Genomic DNA, 24,492 nt, shown 5'->3' on the forward strand with positions numbered 1-24,492 from the left:
TAAATATATCATATTAAAATTAAATTATACCTACATAGTACATACACTAGCAAAAAGTTTCCAGATAATTTTTTGACGTCAAGCTAGTAAGTAGAAACTATCCGAATAAGGGGTGGCTGGTAAAATATCTCATAGTATATGAATTAGTTCGGTTCCTGTCTTAATATATAGTTGCATAATACAAATACATAGCAACAACTAACCATAACTCATTAAATTTTTAATAACCATACTACACCTATTTTTTACACAAATGTGAATAATTTAGAGTCTATATTAGTATTTTGAATTTGAATCTTTTAAAAATTCTTTTGATGTCATTTAACTCACTATTCGTAAGAAACGAACGTATTGTGTATATTGTGTATATATAGTAGAGAGTAATTAACTACAAATTTGTTAATTCATTTGGAAAGATGCTCAAATTGAAGAATGGTTTTTTATTTATTTATAAGAAATGCTAATAAATGACTTTTTAGTATTTATTAAGAATGTAAACGTAGAAAATAAATTTTGAAAGTTGTATAATTTATAATTTAAAATTGTAAAAATTGAGAATTTTCATTAATTTTTTATTTTATTTATTTGACAAATACTTTAAGAACACTAATTAGCATGACCTTTGATTTATTTGTTTTATGATATTTTGTGATTTAATGTATTAAATCATAATCATATCCTCGGGTATATATAACTCAATCATACAAAGTGTATCCAGCTATGGTTCCTTTGTCTTGACTTGCATTCTTATCTTTGCATTTAAACCTTTGGAAGTGAACACCAACATGAAGTCACCCAACTCCTCTCTATTGGTTTTTATATACCATGCATGATTGCATTGATCATTTAATAATAAATAAAAATTCTAGATAATAAAGTTATTTATAATCATTAACATTATAACTATACATAATTATTACAAATATGATTAAGAGCATTGTCATTATTGTAGAACAATCAATTGATCGATAGACCTAATCTAACAAACGAATAATTTCCATTTTGGTCAAGTAATATTTATTTATGTTTAATCAATATATAAATAAATGTTGACCATTTTGGTGTGAGATATGATATACACCTAGTCAACCGGACCACCATTAGGCACTACATCAATTATCATTAACTCAGTATTTTGATGTTAACATTTATTAACTTTAAGTGCTCATTCTTTTTCTTTTTCTTCTTGGTGCATTAAATCCAGTGTCTATCAAATTATCTGATTAATTAGATCATTTCTATTTGTCGAATAAAACCGAAAGTTTCATAAATAAAATATTAAGATGTTTAAAATTTTAATTATAATATAAGATAAGTGTCACAATTTTAAAAATGTATATTTTTATGTACCAAAAAATTTAGTAGGAGTAATCAAAGAAATAGAAAGAGTGAAAAATGAAAAATGAAAAGGATATTATCAATATGGAGTTAGATATCTATATATATATATATCTCCTATCTATATCTATATCTATATTATATTTAAATAAATTTTTATAAAATTTCGTTTGTAATTTACGTAAAAAAACTTATATTTTTTTATAAATTAAATTTAGAGTGAGAAGATAGTGCTCTAATTTAAGGTAAAGAAGATACTTAAGTAAAATCACATCAACTCTTATTGAGGCCTAAAGCACAATTTAAAATAAGGGATGATAAAAACTAAAATAGTGGCATTTTTAATACTAACAACATTTTACAATATTTGTCCAAAAAAACAACATTTTACTCTAATTTCATTTAAATTTTACATTTTTTGTTTTTTTAAATACAAAGTTTCAACGAGGGTCGAGTTTCCTCGTTCCGACCCACCTCTGTCCATATATATCAAATAATAAATTTTAAAGTCATATTTGTTATAATTACTATAACAAGATAATTAAAATAAAATTATATTTTCTATAAAGATAATATATATTAAGATTTATAATATAAAAAAATAAAATAAAATAAATAAGTACATATATATAAAATAAAATAAAAAATTATGATAATTTTGTTAGAGTGGGTGGTTCATGTATCAACACCATCAACCCCGACATCACCCTCAAGTTTGAATTTCCTAAAACATTTGCACATACACTCGGTCAAAGCGAATTTTCATCGTCAAAATCAAGGCGGGTTCATGTAGGTACCCACATACATAAATTGTGTTGCTTTGCCTAACTCTAGGTACGTGTCACACGTATGTTTGAAAGTCATGCAATACATTAAATAAAGTTGTTTTTTACTGCATAAATCAATTCATGTGTATATAAATCAACTTACAAATGTCCTAAAACAAATTCAAGATATTTTGAATAGGTGAATCAATTCACTAAATGTGTGAATCGACTTACCCAACTCCCTGGAATTCCATGAACCGACTCATACAATTCATAAGTCGATTCATGCAATTCATAATTGAAATCATGTATTCTTCAATAATTATGAATTGATTAACAAGTGTTGCCGAATCATATTTTTTCTCTTACAAATCAATTATTTTTGTTGCATTGTTTTTTCCTTTCATAATTGGACCACATATGTCTCTTAAATACTAACTTGTTTTTTTTATTTCTATTTGAACTCTTTTATTCGTTCTTCATCATTCATTCATTCAAGAAAGCAATCAAGATTAAAAACTTTTCTAATTCAAATTCTTATGTAATTGAATTTTTTAGATAAAATATCAAAGGTTGAGTATCATTTGTTAGGAATCATTGTTCCATTGGTGAGCAATTGAGGACTCAATTGGTTGTACCTTGTTAGGTTTGAAAAGGGATCTTTTATATACTAGAGTTGACAATTACTTTAGGATGTTTGAAGCTTACAAGGTTGAAGAGGTGTCTTTCAACTTGAAGGTTTAGTTTAGATTTTCTGGACCGACATTTTAGAAAATCTGGTTACTGAACATTTAAGGAAGAAAATATTATTTGTACAAATTTTATAATTCAATCGTCGAAAAATCTTTGTAAATGTTCATATTGCATATAAAGGAAAAAAGTCACATTCATTTTGAATGAGGACTCGATGTACTATAAATAACGAGGATGAGTAAAATAATTCAATATAAAAATATTAGTGTGATGTTTTCTTTTATCTTTTACTTTGAACATTTTATGTTCAGTTTAATTTCGTTCATGGTGTTTAGAGCCGATAAACCTATTTTCTATTTTGATATAAAAGCTTGCACTGAGAAAAATTATGTTTTAAACTTTATTAATGACTTTGAATGATACATTAAAGGTTTAAATATGTTTTTGATCATTGCAATTATAATCATTTTTATTTTGATTCTTGTAAGTTTTTTTGTTTGGTTCACATCCCTGCAAATATAGTTTTATTTTAAAATAGTCATTCCATTCAACTTCCATTACAAAAATGGTAACACGTTAAACCTAAATATAATTAAAACATAACTTTTTTTTAATATAAAAATAAACTCCCAATATAATTAAATTATAATATTTTTTAACCTAAAATTAACCCCAAATATTTCATTCTTATTCCCTAAAAAAACCTAAAATTAACAACTTTAAAATAATTTCTTTTAAAATTGTTGGGTCAAGTTTAGAGCATCAACACTGACAGGTTAATTGCAAGATAACAATCTATATTATATTATCAAAGATAGCGAAGATATTAAGATAATGGTGGATTTCTTTTGAAATTGTTGGTTCAATATTTTCTTAGTTTTTACCTTCTATGATAATTGTTTCAAGGTGAAACCCGCTCTTAAGATTTTTTGGTTGACTAAATTTTTCAATTCGTAGATCAGATTCTTGGTGGAATTAGAACTACTGTAAATCAAATTGGAAATGCTAATCGAAATTGAAAAATAATTGGATCCAATAATTGATGAATTAGAATTTAATTTGTTGATAACGAAAACAATTAGTTAATCGCTTTGAACCTATTCTTATTAACACACACTGACAAATTTTTAATTACAAAATAATAATGTAAAAGATTTTCTATAGACAAATGTTAATAATGTAAAAGATTTTTCTATAGACAAACGTTAAAAAAATACATTTGTCCCAGAATGTAACACCCTCTTGTAAGAATGAATTGTTCATTTATATTAGCCATCTTCAAATTACAAAAATGTTAATTAGTTTTTAGCAAAAATGCCCCTAATTAAACCTAAAGAATTAAAAAAAAATCAATTACTTCTCTCTTAATAATTGAAGGTTAATTTTGGAAAAATAATATATAATTTTGACAAATTTAATGTAAATTTTTTTTTTAATGATTGTACATTAATCAAATAAATCTTACCCATAGAGACGAAAATAGTATTAGTTATACCTAGACGGATCTGCTTCTATAATACTCTTTTGATTAGGTTGATGTATTTTAGTTCACCGATTAATAAATTAATTAATATAATACTACCAGTAAATTAATTAATGCGAACAGTGTCAAGATCTGGAACACCCAGGCATAAATAAATATTAAATACTATTAAAGAAAAAGTTGCTCACTTGTGATTTGGAATCGTGGTTGTTGAAATTCCTGATACAAAATGTAGGCTTGGCAACTTTTATTCAAGATAATAGACATTTGACCAAACTGATAAATTATTTCACCCCTTGAAACTTTTCTTTTATTGTCTTATGATGTTGAAATTTACTTAATCTTTTTTTAAAAAAAATCGTCACTTTTAATGACACTCTTACATTGTAACAGTCATCAATTATAATATTTTACCTAAATCAAAATAACTGTTAGAGAATATAGTAAATAAAATCAGTGATGACTAATTGGCAAAAGGTATTTGACTGCTTTTTGCTTAGCATCATTGAACTGTCCTATTTTTTTTGCCAAAATAAAAATAATTATTTAGTAAAAGAAATATCATTTTTTTTTTAAGTTGACGTAAAAGGAAAATTAATTGTGTGAGGACATATTATTCCAAAATGTCACCAACGACCAAATCTAACTTATCCTTCCACTTTAATTGTCAACTCATTTTCGAAACCAAAATCTATAAGATGGAAACAACAAGGAAGAATATGATTTGAGAGTAATTTCCGCAATATATATTTGGAATATGGCAATGATTATCAAAGTTTAATACTGAAGTATTCAAAGTTTTAATTTGGCTCGGTGGCTATGTCTAGGGTGGTTGTGCAAAAAATCCAGTTATGGTGTTAAAATTTAAAATTGGATCTAAATTCATTTTAAATATTCGGTTAAAATAATATGGCTATAATTCGGTTTATTTATCAATCGGTTGGAAACTCACTTGTGTTTTATATTTAGATTTGATGTTTATCCAGTTTTTATCCACTTAACTATCAAAAATCTTAAATCCCCAAAACATCAAAATGATTCTGATTTTGCCATCACTCACCGATCTTCCACCTTTTGGAACTTCATTGAGATATTACCAATTTTATTTAATCAATTGTTTAATACTAACCAACCATATTGTATGATAACTAGCTAGTTAATGAATTACGGTATTTAATATTTATTGAGGACGACTAAAATATGATAGACTAAATATTTTAAATATAACTTCTTAAATTAATAATTTTTAAAGGATGAATTTTTTCAAAATGTTACATTAATATGTTACGTTCGAAATGATATTGAGATTTAAATATTGTTCAAACTTAACTCAATTATAAATGCTCAAGACAAAAATTAATATATTAAATCCATTATATATTTTAAATTTACTAAATCTTGTGGTGGTGGTGTCCATCTCGGTGTTGGAAACAAACTTTCAAATGTTTGTATTTTCTACGGTTTTATTATGGTGCAGTAATTGTTAAATTTGATTGAAAAAACTTTCAATTATTTTGTATTTTCTACGGTTTTAGTAATAAGCAATTTGTTGAACTAGTATTAATCAAAATCAGTGGTCTTAATGAAATTAGTAATAAATCAATTTTAATCACAAGTTTTTATAATGAAATTAGTATGAATCAAAATCGGTGATCTTAATGAAATTAGTAATAAATCCATGTCAACCTGAAGGTGATTCAAAGATTATATCATAAAGGTAATTTGTTGGTTAACCTATTTGCATCATACATATATATTATTTCATCATATAATATTTCAATTATAATATCATACTTCTTTCATTTAGAGAAACATTTTATAATTTACTTAATTTTAAAAAGAAAAATAAATCATCTCCACTCCTCCTATACACACCTTTAGTCTCTTTTTTTATAAAGATGAAAACTAACAAAAAAAACACAAAGGAACTAATTGAGGGAGAAAAATCATTCTACAATCATCACCTAATAACAATTTAATAGAAGGAGACTAATCAACTCAGTCAAACCAAACTCCCACCATGACCAAGATTAGTCATTTTGTCCGCACAACGATTATCTTCATGATAAATATGTTTTATCTTGCAATTTCAACCTTCCTTATCAATTAGAGATAGCGCTTCATGGAGTAGAGTAAGCAAAGGAAGGTTATGAGAATTTCTGGTAGTATCAATCATGCCCACAACTATGAGAGAGTCAATTACTACTATCAAGTAGTTGAAACCCATATTACTATTCAATTGTAATCTATGATTAAGACTCCACAATTCAGTCATAACCAAAATAGAACAACTCATATTGCTATTGAATTTGTTGACATAACAACCTTTGAAATCTCTAATAAGGCCGCCACAATTTGAAAAACTAGAGTAACCAATATGAAAACCATCGTTAGAGCTTAAAGATATTGGGCATAAATGGGAACCACCTAACGTTGATATCATGTTTACTATCTTCAATATAAGATGGCAGGCAGACAAAAAGACGACGATGGACCGAAGAAGATACCTCTGAACATTGATAATGAACTGCTCAAGATCCAGACACATCTTCGAGAACACAAATTGGTTTATGTCCAATCACAACATTTTGTCATAATACCGAATATAGTAGGTTTTTTCCAACTATTGGAGTTATTAGAAGTGGTTTGTAGGTTGAAGCTCACCCACTGAGAGAGACTTTGACTAAAAAAAGATCTCAAGTGATTATCCTCCAGAGAACTAAAGCCATCCCATAAATCATTGACCGCTTCACAATCTCTTAAAGCATGTATGATAGTGTTTGGAGCTTGAAGACAACATTGGCACTCATCGGAGTCAGAGATTCCACGATACTTCCTTTTCTATATTTGTAAGCAGTTTTCCATGAGATATTTTCCAAATAAAAGTCTGAACTTTATAAGGATCTTGCCACTTCCATAACACTTTAAAATTAGGATCATGTGTAGTATTGAATCATTAGACTACCACACATGATAAGCTGATTTAATGGAGAAAAAATTGTCATTAAAGTATTTATAAATTGAGAAATCACCAAGATATGCAGAAGGAGGTTTTAAGTGGGCAATTAAAGTACTCAATTGAGATGGAAGAGATTGATTAATGAGATTCCAATTTCACCCCGCATTAGAAGCATTGTCACTGACATTAGAATTTTGATAACGAGAAGGGATTGCCTCACCACTATCACAAAGTTTACCCTTCTAGGCAACTGGTCATCTTGACAAAAGTGGATTGATTGACCACTGCACAGGACCCAAGAAATACAATTTTCAATCAAATGTAAATTAGTTACAATACCCCTCCAAATATGAGAAGCATTAGAACCGGAATGAATAGATCAAATTGTCAAATTACCACACTTGTATTTTAGCTTGCATGATTCTAACCTAGAAAGCATCAAGTTTAGTCAACAATTCGCAATCAAGTTTTACATGTAGCTTATGTTAAAATTTCTCAAATTACAAAAACCAATATATTTATCCTCATTTGACTTGCAGATAGTTTTCCAAGAGATTAAGTGACACTTTTTAATATTGGTTGTAGTCCTCCATATAAAAGTCATGCAAAGCCTCTACACATTGTCGCAAATAAATATAGTGATAATAGTAGGTTGCATCACATAATTGGGAAAACTCACGATACAACTTTGAGCAAGGGTAATTTGACCAGCCATAAAAAGAGAGATTGATTTCTAGCCCAAAATTTTATTTCTAACTTTATCTACTATGAAAGCGTAAGAATGTTTATCCTTTAGGTCAATAATCAATGGAAAACCCATACGGAGGACGACCATGTCAGTTGATATTCATTTTGATTAAAGATATGCACGCTATAATGACATTGAGCATATGGGTGGGGAAATAAAGAAGATCCAAACAATCCTTTTATAAAATCTCATTTCATTTTATCACAAGATTTAGCTTAATCACCATATAACAAGTTTTGTACCTAGCAAACTACAAAGAATGGATGACTTCCTAATGGATGATAGAATTATCAATGATACTTCTGCCGACAATGAAGTTCAGATATTTAGTCTTTAAACTGACATTTTATATCTTATTTAGTCTCTAAACTATATAAATGTAATAAATAGTACTTAAACTATTTCAAATCTATCAAGTTAGTATCCAGATTATTATTATCTCTCATATTTTTAAAATAGTTGAATCATTAAATTGATGGAGTAATAATAGATCAGGACCACTTATTATATTTATACAGTTCAGAGATCAAATTGGAGATAGAAATTGGTGGAAAAGTACACTTTAGAGGCTAAATTTATATACCTTATGTTGAGACAAAATCTCAATTTAATGTTTTGATGAAAATAAACAAAAAGTTAATTAAGAATATTAATTATGATTCTAAATGTTATGTTAATTTAACTTGTGCTTTTAAGTGTATTAATTTAAAGATAGGATTTAAACAAAGCAAAAAAATCAGATAAAAACTGAACATATAAAGAAACAAGAACATTCTGGATAAAACGGAGAATGTTCTCCAGTTTCAAGAATGATCGTCACAGCTTCAAGAACAATCAATCTTCACTAGTTAAAAGAAGTTTTAGCCTATGGATTTTACTCATATATCATCAGCTCTTGGCAAGGAACAAATTGAGATGATCAGATTCAAAGAAACTACTTGAATCATAAAGAGAGAAGATCGCGAACTAGCAAGACCAGACATATCTGAACATTCTTGACAGCATTTTGATCATTCTGGACAGCAGTGTAACATCAGTCTCCAGATTGATAAACATTCTCCAGCTTGTTACACTTGATCTTCAACAACAAACATCTTTCTCTAGAATGATACGAACATTCTCCAGCTTATTGATCATCATTCTCCAGCTTTGTTACATCATTCTCCAGCCTTATTTCATCATTCTTTAGCCTATTTTGCATGATTCAAAAGGCATCCTTAATCTGAATCGATTAAGCACATCTTTGTGATGTTTATGTGCATAAACAAAGTATCGTCTCAGTAAAGAATGAAGAAATCCAGACCTGTCAAACATAACTCAAAAGTGTTCAAAGACTTTAATATTTTTAATCATATAAATTGGTATTTGGTCAAATCTAACACATGACAGCAGAGCACTTTCAACAGCTCTTTTTTACTGTCATTAAATATCCTAAAGCCTATAAAAGGAAGGTCAAGCTCAAGGAAAAATCAGAGCTTCAAGTACTAAACAATTCATTACTCATTTTAGTCATACTTGAATTTCTCTCACTCACATACATTGAATCCATTCTGATTTTTCTCATTCGATTCCTAGAATCATTTTCGTGTATTTCTCTGTCAAAGAATCATAACTCAAACCAATATTGAGCCTTCTTAGATTCTAACAAAACATTCTCATCATTACTGTAAAACTCGAACTATAAGAGTTTAGTATAGTTTGGGTAGATTGTAAGAAATCCTATCAAGGTTGATAGGTGACTTGATTGAACTCCTTTATGAGTGGAAAGGTTTTAACTTTGTAACATATCAAGATTGATCTGAGTTAGGTGCTGTAAAACCAAGAAGGTTCTTTCTTTTAAATACTTAGTGGAAAATCTCACGGTTGTGAGGACTGGAGATAACCCGGGTTGGGTAAACCAGGATATATCCTTGTGTAGAATTTTTAAAAGGATGAATTTGCAATTAAATCTCCCCTTTCTTGTAAATCGACATTACTACTTCACCTTATACCTCAATTATAAACAAAATGTGTAAGTATTTGTTGGTCTAAAATATAAGCAAAAGTCAATCGACATTGTTCCAAAAATATCATTGCATTATAATGTCTTATTGTTGTGGAAGATAACTATATTAATTAAGGGTAAGTTAGTAATTTTATTTTTTCACATGAAATCAAAAAAAATTAAATATATTTAACTATCATTCTTAATAAGTGTGAAATTAGATGGTATATTTGTTTAAAATTAACCCATAAAGAAGTAGTTTAGGGAAGACATTGGACTTAGACCTTACGGACATTCCTAAAATATGTCTACAATGGAAAAGATAAAAATTTGTACTATAGATATGACTATGAGATATTTGTACAACTCTTTTTTAGCGAATTTGTACATACAAGTTTATTACTTAGGTATACAATTTTATTTTTTTTTGTTATCTTTATATTTGTCAAAATATATACTTGATTTTGATATTTTCTTTTATGATTTTATATGACTAAATACTATCATTTGTATAAATTTGTATGAGTTGATTTAAAAGATTTTTAGATCATATTTTAATTGAGTTGTAATTTTTTTGTTTGTTATTTATTGTCTTTTCATTTGCATACGTGGATGCACTTAAGTGCTTAGAAGGTATGTGGATTGTGGAAGGACATTAAAGCAACTATTCACGCATGAACAAGATCAGGTAAGGTCATTTTTTTCGAACGCATGAACAAGATCAAGGAAGGTCATTTTTTTCGAACGCATGTATATAGACGTGTACAATAGTAATCTCCATAGAGAGTGTCCATTGTCATTTCTAAAGTGGATTCTTTAAAGAGTGTGCATCTTTATTATATTTTTTATATCATATATAAAAATAAATTAAAAAAAAAGTGTGCATCTTTCTTCCCTTATAATTATAATCACTATTCACTAAGAATGACAATTAGATTCAGATTCATTATGTATCTGTAAAAAAAATTATAGGATAAAAATCTGCATAATGGGTATGGACATGAGTGCGGGTACGGGTACTATAGTATCCCGTCCCGCACACGCACTTATATAAATATATTATTTATTTGTTTATTTATTTATTATATTAGTATTTAGTTTAATTAATTATTTTCTTTTATATTTTAACATATATTAATATCATTGTACCACTACAATATTTATAATCGAAAGATAAACGTTTGCAAATTTGTTAAGAACTTGATTATGATGAATATGTAAATAATTGTGACTTTGTAACTAAAAATTATGTCTTATTAATCATGGCTTTATAATTATACTTGCAACTCTCTATCAATTATTTTTACATATCTCGAATAATATAGTCGTAGGACTTGCAACTTCATAAAGTATTATTATGAATATCTGAATGTATATTGTAACGAGTGTTCATTTGAAATGTTTTGAGTTAAAAAATATTTTAATTTATAATACTTTATGATTGGATTTAAGATTTTTGAATAATTTTTTAATTTAATCACAACAATATCATTTATTTATTAATCTATTTTAGTTAAAGTGTGGGTAATGAGTATAGGACAGAGGATAAAGATATGGAGAATTAAAGTTGATATCTAAGATGGTACGGACACAGATACTATAGTACCATATCCAAACTCTAGCCATTGTCATCCATATTATTCACTAACATATTTTATCTGAAAATGCTTATGAAAACCCTACACCTGAAAGACTTTAAAATGCTTTTAGTCATTCATATGCACACCAGTGAGAAAGTTACAATATTTCTACAAACTAACTAAGGCAAAATTAATTATATTAAAAGACATATAGACATATTAAAATCAATTATATGTCTTTAAAATTAATTATTTTAATTGTAGTTTTGATCTCTCTATTATTACAATTCATGTAATAAGTCTCCTTATTTTAAAACTTGATAGTTTTAGTCCCTCATTCAGGTTTTTTAACTTAAAAATGATGATTTGATATATTTTTAATGACGTGACATATAATTATATCATATAGAACTAGATGCATTAATTATTCATGTCATTAATTAAATTAAAAATATATAAAAAATTCAAAGTTAAAATTAAGTTTTCACAATGTTTTTATTTCAATTTCATGAGTGTTAACTATTTTATATCATTATATCATATGTCACGTTATTTAAAGCATCACACATCATTATTTTTAATTAAAAATTTAGATTGAGAAACCAAAATTATCGATTTTTAAAATAAAAAATAAATTTCGTTAATCATAAAAATAAATGAAATAAAAGTGCAATTAAACCAAATTAATTTTTATTCATTCATAAGTGAAATCAAATATACACTTCGACTTGTATTTGCAATGTATAACTCATAGATGAATTGACCGACCGGTAGGCCACAAATGAAAAATAAAATAAATTTTAAAATATAAAAAAAAAAAACAATATAAATGAATTGAAATTATATAGTCTAAAAAATATAATTAAAATAATGATCACACAATTTTGAAAGGGCTAATTGAATTTAAAACAATACTCGAATTGTGATGAAAAGGAATAAATGCAAAAATATCCTGTACGAGCTACGAATTAAACGGGTGGATCGTGTATCTCGTCTTATAAGTACATGTTTGTTTCATTGTTGATGATGAAGAGTAATTACATTTTTACTAAACGTATTTGACTTTCAATTTTCTTTGAGTTCATTTCCCAAAGTAAACTTAACGTCAAATATTAATTGACATAGAAGTAATAAAATTATTGTTTTTCTTTGTTGTTGAGGAAATTTCACTTAGGACTTTGTCACGTATATCTAGATATGGAGCTTGTTGCAACATCTTTAAAGTTATAAGCTACACATATTATAGTTTTAGTTAGGAAAATGTTATGAGTGTTCTCGAATAATTGGTTAAAGAAATAAATATTGAAATATTGTATTTGAAAAAGTGTATTTAACTTTTTTAAAGTTTAAAATTATTATTTTCAATTTTTAAGGCATTTATTACTTCTTAGCATGGCATTTTTAGTTATTTATTTGTATTTATAAAATTTAGCTTGAATGTCTCTTTAGTGTTTTATTCCTCTCAAATTTCATTTCTTATTATATTAAATAATCACTTTTTATTCATAGGATGAGAGTTGAAAGTGTTATTTTGAACACAAGGTTTTATATAACTAAATTCATTAAGAATATTTGTATGTTAAATAGCCATTTGCTTTTCTTTACTTTTCAACTTCTTTTTAATATTTTTTTCTGTGATATTTTCTTCTCTAAAATATACATTTTCTTGAACAAGTTTTAGTTTATTTATTTATTTGTAAAACACAACTAAAATGACTTATGTCATACTTTAGCTAAAACTAAAATAAAAATTAACAAAAATGTATATTTTCAGCTTAAAAAAAAATTATTTTTAGCTAAAATTAGAAATTAGCATAAATAATTATAATTATAGAGTGAGAAATATTTCATATAATCTACAATTGACAAATATTTAAAATATGTAAAATGCTAACTACAATTGATACATTTTATATTTATTTTTTTCTTTCAAATTAACACCAATTATATTATCATTTTAATTATAAAAACGTAGAGAAAATTGACTTCTATTTAAAGATATATATTAAGCAATTCCCACCCTAGCAATTTCCTTTTAGCTTTTCTAAACGAGAAGATCTCACCAAAGGTGAGTTGGCATTCTTTTTTTTTTTGGTAACTTTGCAAATTTAATAATGCCATCATGTAACATCTTTCGTTATTTACATTTCATCAAAAAGTTAACGTTTTTCTTTCTCCTAATTTCCTTTATTTGTCTTTTGTACAAAACACTTCAACATCAAAACAGCTGCAGTGTCACAGCAAATTCAAACCCAAACAACCCACACGCGCTTCTATATCCGTACTAACTTGAAGCTTTCTTCTATACTATTCGAAAGTGAGCACCACGCGTCACATCACGATTAGGAAACAACAAATATCAAATTCTATCTGCTTTTAATTTTTTCTCTCTCTCATAAGGTGAAATAAGAGGAACTATTTTTTTTGTTTGTGACATCTTCTTTCAAAAAAACCAAGATAATGCACTTTAAATATTATATACTAAAATTTCTTTTTGTTTTGTTTTTGTCTCCAGAAGGTTGTAGATTGGACTAATGACCATTTATTATAATTTATTTTTCTTACTTTTATAAGGTGGGTTTTAGGGATACGATCATGTATTATTTTTTAAAAATTAATATTTAATTGTAATTTAAGTTCTTCTATTTTTATTAATTTATAGAATTAGTCGTTTATTTTAGAAGTAGGCAGTTTTAATTTTTTTAAATTTTTTAACTAAAAAATAAAAAATTTAATATATTTTAAATAATGTGACATATAATTGCATGTTATATAATCATTTAGATTAATTAATTGTTCATATGTCATTGATTAAATTAAAAAAACAAAACAAAAATCTGAAATTGAAAATTTAGTTTTTAGATGGTTTTATTGTGATTTCATGAGTGTTAGTCATTCTATCATATGTCACATTATTTAAAGCATATTATATTATCATTTTTTAGTTAAAGAATCGTAATGCGAAGCCAAAATTGTTAGATTTTAAAATAGAGAAACCAATTTCATGAATTGATAAAAATAATGAGACTAAAACTGTAATTAAACCTAAATCTAATTGTAAATATAATAAAAAATAATTTAAAAAATAAATAATATATAAATAAAAAGTAACAAATTGTTTTTTTATTGAATGAGAATTTAAAATAAAAATAACAAAAAAAATTAAAAATATATTAATAAAATCAAACTAATTACATTAAATGTGAAAAAAATACATCAAAGTTAATATGATTGAGTAGATATATCAACAACATTTGGACAATATTTTTTAGGCTAAATACCACCCGTGGTCCCTTAATTTAATTTCAGTTAACGTTTTAGTTCTTTATTTATTTTTTCTTTCGATTTGGTCCTTTATTTTAATTTTAAGTGATAATTTGATCTTTTATATTTTAAAATGTCAACAGTGTTATCCTTATTTTTTGCGAAAATTCAAAAAGTTCATAAAAAATTTCAAACAAAACCCATAAAATTAATTATCATCCTCAATATAATGCAATTTCATCAAATTCATAACTTAAATCTTTAAATAAACTCATATTTTCATCTCTAACAACATCAAATAAAGAATGAAAAATATGAGTTTATTTGAAGATAGCTACAAATTTGATGAAGTTTATTTTATATTAAAGAATATAATTAAACTTATGGATTTTGTTTGAAAATTTTGATGAATTTTTGAATTTTTGTAAAAAAAAAAAATAACATTGTTAACGTTTTAAAACATAAAAGATCAAATTGTCACTTAAAATTAAAATAAATGACTAAATCAGAAAGAAAAAAAAAAGATAAAGAACTAAAACGTTAACTGAAATTAAATTAAGGGACTACAAGTGATATTTAGCCTATTTTCTATTATGACTAGGGATCCGACATAACCTGCACTTTCTTGGTACTTTATATATGGTGTGTTCTAATGCACTTACTATTTGGACAACATTTCTGAGCTCTCCGCATTTGAAAATTGTGACACATTCTAACACGTTCATATTTGAGTCAATACCGTTTATTGGGTATAAGTTGGAATGTTTTGTTATAGATTTTTAATATCATTTCTATCTTGTACATATTAGGTATAACAGTCCAATAATCATATTTTATGCTATAACACGTTATTACCAGTGAACAGAAATGTTGACTTCGTATTATGCTCCCTCAATGCTAGAAATATAAACCTCCGATCCCTTGACAAAATACGGGATTTTCTTTAATTTGTTTGAGACTCAATGCACAACTTCTCGGCTTATGTTGTTTTTGATTCCATGTATAACCTCGAGGCTAAGAATTATATGGAGACAACTGAGAGTAACTCCAATCAACATGCAAATTATCAAAATTTTGAGTTGAATACACAATCAATAGTTAAGAACGACAATGAGGAATACGATCAAAATGAAGACAAACTAGAATAACTTCAAATTGTTCAAAGAACTAGATATGTTCGACGAGCTCCTATGTGTGATATTGAGGGATATTTAGGTGAACGTTGTTAATTAAATTTGTAGTTTTTATTTTGATGTATTTTTTTTGTTTAATATTTAATGTATTTTGTTACGTTTATTAATATAATTTTGTTTTTGAAAAATATATTTATTATATTTTCAATTAATTAATATATATACATATATATGCACACTAGTACATGATCGCATCCATAAGATGTGACTTCTTGAAGAAAAAAAAATGTAGGAGAACACATGGTCGCAACCTATTGAAAGTACAAAAAAGTAGAATATTTTGTATATAACTTTCAAAATAGAGTTTTTTAGATTTAAAAAAAGAATATTTGAAAAAAAATTCGACACAAGATATTTTTGGTAAAAATTAACTAAGAACTAGTAGTTTATAGTTGATAAATGTTAAGTTAATTTTGTTTTTGAAATAACTGTTTTGTTAATTGAAATGTATGATAAAATTAACAGTTCAATCAACTTTAAAATATAAAATAACATAAAAATATATTTTTAATTAAAAATAAATTTTAAATCAATTAATGTTCAAAAATATTTTAAATTAGTTATTTGAAATTATTTTTTTTTCTTTATTCAAAATTTATTAATATGATATTTTTTCATTAAGCTAGTTTATTTATTTTAAATTATTTAATTAAAAATATTAATTATTTTAAATTATAAATTATTTATACACAATACAAATTTTAATAGATAAATAAATAATTTCTTAATCTCATATAGTTTTATTTTATTTATTTAGCTAGTTTATTTATTTAAATTAAAAATAAACAAATTATTGTAAAGTATTTAATTTAAAATATTATTTATTAAAATTATTTTAAATGATATAAAGTATTTTCATATTTAAAATTATTTACTAGTGTATAAAAGATAAAAAAAGAATTAGTTACCATAAAAAAAAGTAAAATTTATAGAAAAAAATGTTAAGCCCAAAAGCTACTTTGGAAAACGTTATAAGCTCATTAATGAGTGGAACTATGCAAGTTTTAAAGTTTAAAAGCTATGAGATATAAGCTAGATAATGTGCTTTGTCAAATAAACTCATAATATGATAGAAAAGTGTAGGAAAATAAAAATAAAATTATTGTGTACAAGTAAATATTTTTAGACATATATTTAATTAGTATACAATGTCACTATAAACAATTTTACATGGATAATCAATACAAAATTATTGATTACGTGGTTGTTTTATGATGATGGTTACAATTATGCAGTGAGATAGTAAAATCAATCATTCTTACTAACTACTAGGTTTACACTAACAATACAAGATTTTTTGTCTCCTCATATTTAATTACATTTCATTAATAATACTATTTTGTGTAATTATATTTAGTTTTTTAAATATAAAGTTAATATTCACACGCATTTAGTGTATACAGTTTTATATTGTCAATAAATCACAACTAATTATGTGTGACTTTATAAATAATAATGATTAAAATTAATTTTTTTTATATAATGATTGTAATCGATTGACAATATAAATATGTATATAAGCTAAATATTTTAAATATCTCACAATTACATTTTTTTATTTTAAAAACTTTAACAACGATATTCATACATATTAATATATTAAAAAAAAATAGATTATTGCAAGTTTAAACCTTTACCGTAAACATATCACATATTCCCCTAAACATTTACCATATGAATTACACTTACATACTATCTCAACAATTGTCTAATTTTATTGTTGTCGGAACCAACAATTATCTACTTAATGAGTATATATATTTAGATGCATGTATAATTTGTTTTTATTCACATTATGTATAAATGAGTTAAAGTAATGTATATTGTTTGTATAAATTTATTTTACATTAACAATTCATAACAACTAACCACTTTATCACTTTATACAAATATTTTTAAATATATTTAGATTTTATTTATTTGTATTTTTCTTTAGTCCGGTTAATGTCTCTTAATTTTTATTTTTTTCTTAACAAATTTTTAGCTCACAAAAAAAGGACGACGTGATAGAAATTAGTGTATGTCTACTTTGGTCATGACAAAAGTTCATTTTAAATAAATTGATTTTATAAAATTAATTTTAGTTAAAAGTAAGTTGAATCTAAGTTATTTATGTTTGAATATATTAACGTAAAATTGAGTTCTACACCAAATTTTATTGTAAAAATCACGCTTAGATACAAAAACTACAAATTATAATTTCAAGTTAGAATAAATTATAGAAGTAAATTCAATTATACTCATAAGAATCAAATATATCAAAATCAATTTTACATATCTAAAATCAATCATGGCTTCTTCAAAAGTGAAACCAAATATATACTTAAACTATGATTGAATTTCACCGTAAAATAAATGTATGTAAATGTGAATGTCTTTCAAATACTATATAAACTATTATTGAATGTCATTATAAAATAAAGTTGTTTATAAAAAATAATTAAATTTATTAGTAAAAAAAGAAAAAGAAATAGCTCAACTGATAATATCAACATCGTAAGGTTGGATATTTTTTTATGGTGACTCGAGATTTTTACTTTATGTGTGTAAGTATATTACTAGTGTTTAGGGATGTACAAAAGTCAATTTAAGACAGTGTTGACTAAATTCGATATTCAAACTAATCAATGTTACTTAGATGTATTGAGTTTTCACTCCACAATTTTCAGACTAAACTTGGACTAAATTAACCAACCACAAATACAAGATAAATTTAGTTTGTGTGTCACAAAGAAAAAATATTCTTTAAATTTTTAAATAATGTAATTGAATTTTAATACTTAAACATAACAATAATCACAATTTTATCACTACATACAATTCAGTACTTAAAATACACGCATAAACACAACAAAAACATCAATCATCTAAATTAATAGCAAATTCTCAAATTTAATACAACAACTAAATTATAATTATACATCAATAATAACAAAATAATAATACATATATATAATATTAACAGATTGAATTCACATATTCAAAATGTCAAATCTATATTCTGAATCAAACAACACTATTGAATGTGGTAGGATTAATTCAAGTTAAATTAAAACTTAAATAATTAAATCAAAATAGGAGTTAAATTAACATTGAATGATGGAATTCACTTACCCATTCTTGTAAACACCTCTAGGGATGTTTCCCGTCTGTGTACTAAAAATAAAAAACTGAAGCCGATGTGCATGTCTTTTAAAGATTATATAAATATAAATGTAAATTAAAATTCAATAAAAAAATAAAAAAAAGAGAAGCCATGTTGTTGTTATGTTATTGTTTACTTTACCCACTACAAATCATTGGCAAATGTGTACACAGTACACACAGCTTTCATACACACAATACATTAGAGAAGAGAAATACACAGATCCATTCCATTACTTTGCTTCCATTTTCCTGCTGCTACTATTACATTTTGGCGCATTTTAGCATCACCCCCACCAAACCCTAAAAAACCATTATCTTTTCCTTTCTCTCTTTGCTTTTCCTTAAACTTTTCTTTTCAAAATTCTATAACTTTTCTTTTCCTAACTGGACCTAGCTTCAACAAATTAATAATCATATCAATCATTTTCTCTCTCTAAAACCCTTTTCATTTCTCTCTCCAAAACACACCTTCTCATTTCTTCTTCTCTTTCAGATCCTCTTGTTTCTTTTTCAGAAACTAACCAAAAACAACTTCTTCAAGAGAAACAGAGTGACCCAATTAACCAAAGTTTCCATCTTTAGATCTGAATAGAGCTTACTTTATTTTTAACAATGGAGACACCTCATGTTTCTTTCTCTTTCAAATGAAAGTTTCTTGCTTTCTTCATTAACTCTTATAAGGGTTCTATAAATTGGTTTCTTTTTTAAGTTTTTTTCTTTCAAATTAGCACTACCTTGTTGCATAGAGAGTGAAAAAGGGTCTTTAGATTTTTGTGAATGATGCTTGCCATTGGGAATTCTACCACTAGTATTCATATAAACACCACTTGCGCTGCTTTGCTCAGAGAACTTGAGGTTTTTTCTCTCTTTTTTCTTCTTCTTTGACTTTAAAGTTTTTTTTCATCTTGTGTTTCAAAGTGATGGGGTTTTGGAAATTTGGGTGGTTTTAGTTGTTGTTGTTGTTCTTGATGAATAGTGTGTTTTTTTTATAATGATTTGTTTATGATACCAACTCTTTCTTCTTCTTTGTTATTCTCTAACTAATGATGTTTTGTTTCTTCTCAAGTCAACTTTTTTATTTTACTGTTGAAAAGGGAAAGCACTTATAGGGTCTCTGTAGGTTATTTTAATGTAGAGGGAAAAAGGGGTTTTGACTCTCTTTGTTCATGAGATTACCTGAGATGAAAAAGTCAAATTTTTAAGCTTTTCTTTGAATTTTTATTGTTTAGTGTAAAATTTTTAAGTGGTTGATTTTCAGCAAATGGGTTAGTGTTAATTTTGAAATTTTCACTATAACGTTTTTATTAACAAATTTTGGAAGTTACCATTTCAGTAATTACAAATTTTGAATTTTTCACTAGATTGATTTTAAAGTGACTTGGTCTTTGATGATTCCTCTATATTGTAGTTTTCTTTATTTCTTTTGTTTTTGCCAGATAGGATAGGTTACATATAGAATGAGTCTTTGGTTTGATTTCAGATAATTTTAGCCTTGTTAAATTTCTTTAGCATACTGTTGATTTTCTTTTGTATTTAGCTGAGAAGTGAAAATATATGATAAAATGATAGTAGAAAAAAATAACTTTTTGACATCAAGTTCTTTGATTTTTTTTTTACTTTTTCTTTATTTGTTTCTTTCTCTATTTGTTTTTTTGGTAATAACTCCATTTTGTGTGCACAGCTAATATGGAACGACATTGGAGAGAGCGAGATGGACAAAGATCGAATGTTGATGGAGCTGGAGAGGGAATGCTTAGATGTTTATAGGAGAAAAGTTGATGAGGCTGCCAACACCAAAGCACGCTTTCATCAAACCGTTGCAGCCAAGGAAGCTGAGATTGCAACACTAATGGCTGCACTTGGTGAACATGATATTCACTCTCCGGTAATAAAAAAAATAAATAACTGACTTGCTTGTTTTCAATATTCAAAAATTAATTTTATGCCTGGCATGTCGGTAATTGGGTGTCAAAAATTAGAATTTTTGTAGGATTGAAGATACCTTCATTAACTTTTTGATATATGAACATACTTGAGAGTTGAGACGATGAAAGACTTGTCTGATGATTTTCTGATCTATTCATCATTGAGTATTTTAGATTAAGACGGAGAAGAGATCTGCATCCTTGAAGGAGAAACTTGCATCTGTCACACCATTGGTTGAAGAATTGAAGAAGAAAAAAGAAGATAGATTGAAACAGTTATCAGACATTAAAGCTCAAATTGAAAAGATAAGTGGAGAAATTTGTGGAATCCATCCTGTCAATGATGATGTGAGCAACACGACAGGTGTCGAAGAACAAGACTTGTCCCTTAGAAGACTTAATGAATATCAAACACAACTTCGTAGTCTTCAAAAGGAAAAGGTTTGTTTTATGATATGAAATAGACATCTTCTCATGGCATTCTTACGAGTGAATAAACGCCCTTAGATGGTGTGAGTTATTGATTCATATAAATCTTCTTTCTTTATAACTTATTTGTTCATTTTCCGTGATTTTTTTTTCTCCAGTCCGACCGCCTTCAGAAAGTATTGCAATGTGTGAATGAGGTGCATTCTCTTTGTGGTGTTCTTGGATTGGATTTCGGCCAAACGGTAGATGATGTGCATCCAAGTTTGCATGGGACTCAAGTGGAACAATCAACTAATATTAGCAATAGCACGTTGGAAGGTCTCGAGAAGACCATTCTCAAGTTAAAAGCAGAAAGGAAAGCTAGAATACAAAAGGTGTTTTATATGCACATCCTTAATTTCTAAGTCTTGTTTGGATAAACAACTTAACTAAGTACTTATAGCATAAACACTTATCATATAAATTCTTATGTATAAGCTATTACATAATAAAAGATAAAATATAGTCAAATTGTTTTCATATCAGCTATAAGTTGTTTCCATGAGCTATCTTGGGGAGCTTATGAAAATAAGCTCAAAATAACTAAAAAATATACCATAAGTTGTTTCTGCAAGTACTTATGCCAAAAGATAAACTCAAATAAGCAAATCTTAATTTTCGTCCTTCTTTAACCTGAGCTAAACCTAATATTTAAATTCTACTTTTTGATAATGCAGCTAAAGGATGTTGTTGCTAACCTATTTGAACTTTGGAATTTGATGGACACATCAAAAGAAGAGAGAAACTCTTTTCTAAGGATTACTTCAATCGCTGCAACATCAGAATCACAAATCACTGAACGGGGTTTCCTCTCAACGGAGATGATAGACAAGGTTTAAAAAAGCTTCTCTCAATCTTCTTGCCATTTGTTCTCTAGGTTTTCTTTCTACTGAAAAGTCCTTTTGCAGGCTTCGGCAGAAGTGGAAAGACTTGCGAAACTTAAAGCAAGCAGAATGAAAGAACTAGTTTTTAAGAAGAGGTCAGAGTTAGAAGAAATATGTAGATTGACTCATATTGAGCCTGATACAAGTACTGTTGCCGAGAAAGCCAGCGCATTAATAGATTCTGGTCTGTTCCTCTCAGCCACCAATGTGAATTTGTTTTTTTTTCCTTCCGGATTTACTTAGAAATCCCGACAGTATTGATCCTTGCTGTTTTTCATACAGGCCTGGTTGATCCTTGTGAACTATTATCTAACATTGAAGCACAGATAGTGAAGGCGAAAGATGAAGCTTTAAGCAGAAGAGAAGTAACAGATAGGATTGATAAGTGGCTTTCGGCTTGTGAAGAGGAAAATTGGCTCGCCGAATATAACCAAGTAAGTCTGAAATTCACTCGTGTATACCTTCATACGCACATTGATAAGTGCCTGGTCGATTATTTAGCTTGTTCTCTGAAGTAATACATACGTGGAATTTCAGGATGATACTCGGTACAGTGTTGGGAGAGGTGGTCACATTAATTTGAAACGTGCTGAACGAGCTAGAGTAACTATAACCAAAATTCCAGGTATTGCTTTCATGAATGCTTATTTGTCGTTGACACTTGACAGTTTCATGAACGACCAATGATGACAGTGTGTTTCTTTTTCCAGCAATGGTTGACAATCTTATAAGCAAAACGCTAGCATGGGAAGATGAAAAGAAGACTTGTTTTCTATACGACGGGGTAAGCTTTGAAGTGGTGGTGTAAATATTTCTGGTATTCATTGCCTTCGTAATGTTATTGTTAACCGGAAAGTTTGATCGTCGATATCATATGTAGGTACGTTTGGTGGAAATATTAGAGGATTATAAACTGACCAGACAACAGAGAGAAGAAGATAAGAGACGGCAGAGGGTAAGTCCTTAGTTGCTTATAACCATTTTTTGTTTGTCCACAAATTGATCTTTGAATATGATACTTAGTTAGTTTTGTCCTAATGATAAGAGAAGTCAAAAATTGTAGAATGCATTGATTACTAAAATTACTGTTATACCCTTATTAATTTTACAGATATTATGATGTGATTTGATTGACGGTAAAAAAAATGATTTGATTTTTTGATTGGATGCATGTGTAAACAGATTACACTGTCTGTGCATAGAACTTAATCTATTTTAAATAACATGTGTTTTTTTTTATCCTCAAAAGGACCAAAAGAAGATGCAAGATCTACTCCTAAATCAAAAGGAAGCTATATATGGGTCTAAACCTAGTCCAAGAAAAACTAACAGCTTCCGAAAGACAAATGGGTATCGTGCAAATGGCAATGGCAATGGCAATGTATCAATGCCGCCTACACCGCGCCGGAACTCAGTGAGCGGTGGAACATCTGAACTACATACACCTCGTTCCTACTCCAGTCGTCATAACGGATACTTCAACGAAAATAGAAGGTTGTCTACTGCACCTCTGAACTTTGTGGCTATACCTAAGGAAGATACAATGTCATATAGTTGCGGTTCGGAACCCGAGTCCCCTCCTCAAGCTTAAGCTCAATAAAAACAAAAATGGTAGGTTGTGTCTTCAAATACATCGACTTTTTTAGTTACCGTTTTAGTTTATGTTTTATTCCAGATTCTTTGGCCAAAGGAGTCATGTTTATAATTTGATAATGATTCTAAATTTGCAGGAATTGACCAAGATTTTCTTGTAAACATTATTAATATCAAGAGCAAACCTTGTGAATATGAGATGGCCAAATTGTAAACTAGTGTATGTTGCTTGTAATAAGCTGAGATATATATATACATGGACAGTGAGTAATGACTGACATTTGAGGACAGGAAATTAGTTGAAGAACATCAGCTTTGGGAAGTGTTGATACAAAGTAGGGACAGTTAAGGAGACAGTGAAGATCATAGAGGAGTGTTTGACTATATGTATTTGTTGGTTTTGTTTGTGTTTCAGGTGTATATATATATGTTTTTTAGTGTGATGGTCATCATTTGTAGTAACAAC

The 24,492-nt window shown here is 27.2% G+C and overlaps 1 protein-coding gene across 1 annotated transcript in view; it reads left to right on the forward strand.

The window, feature by feature from the left end:
- The first annotated feature begins 19,789 nt into the window (after positions 1–19,789).
- The window catches only part of LOC101491448 (65-kDa microtubule-associated protein 6), a 4,865-nt gene continuing 162 nt past the window's right edge, over positions 19,790–24,492 (forward strand). The window contains exons 1-12 of the mRNA XM_004498049.4: positions 19,790–20,011; positions 20,838–21,041; positions 21,256–21,522; positions 21,669–21,884; positions 22,227–22,382; positions 22,458–22,617; positions 22,716–22,867; positions 22,971–23,058; positions 23,144–23,217; positions 23,314–23,388; positions 23,683–24,044; positions 24,164–24,492. The exon at positions 24,164–24,492 is cut by the window's right edge and continues 162 nt beyond it. Of these exons, the coding sequence (XP_004498106.1) occupies positions 19,934–20,011; positions 20,838–21,041; positions 21,256–21,522; positions 21,669–21,884; positions 22,227–22,382; positions 22,458–22,617; positions 22,716–22,867; positions 22,971–23,058; positions 23,144–23,217; positions 23,314–23,388; positions 23,683–24,024 (1,812 nt within the window). The 5' untranslated portion in view covers positions 19,790–19,933 and the 3' untranslated portion in view covers positions 24,025–24,044; positions 24,164–24,492. The remainder of the gene's footprint in view (positions 20,012–20,837; positions 21,042–21,255; positions 21,523–21,668; positions 21,885–22,226; positions 22,383–22,457; positions 22,618–22,715; positions 22,868–22,970; positions 23,059–23,143; positions 23,218–23,313; positions 23,389–23,682; positions 24,045–24,163) is intronic.

The sequence above is a fragment of the Cicer arietinum genome, chromosome 4, assembly GCF_000331145.2.
Source record: "Cicer arietinum cultivar CDC Frontier isolate Library 1 chromosome 4, Cicar.CDCFrontier_v2.0, whole genome shotgun sequence".
NCBI classification, from domain to species: Eukaryota; Viridiplantae; Streptophyta; class Magnoliopsida; order Fabales; family Fabaceae; genus Cicer; species Cicer arietinum.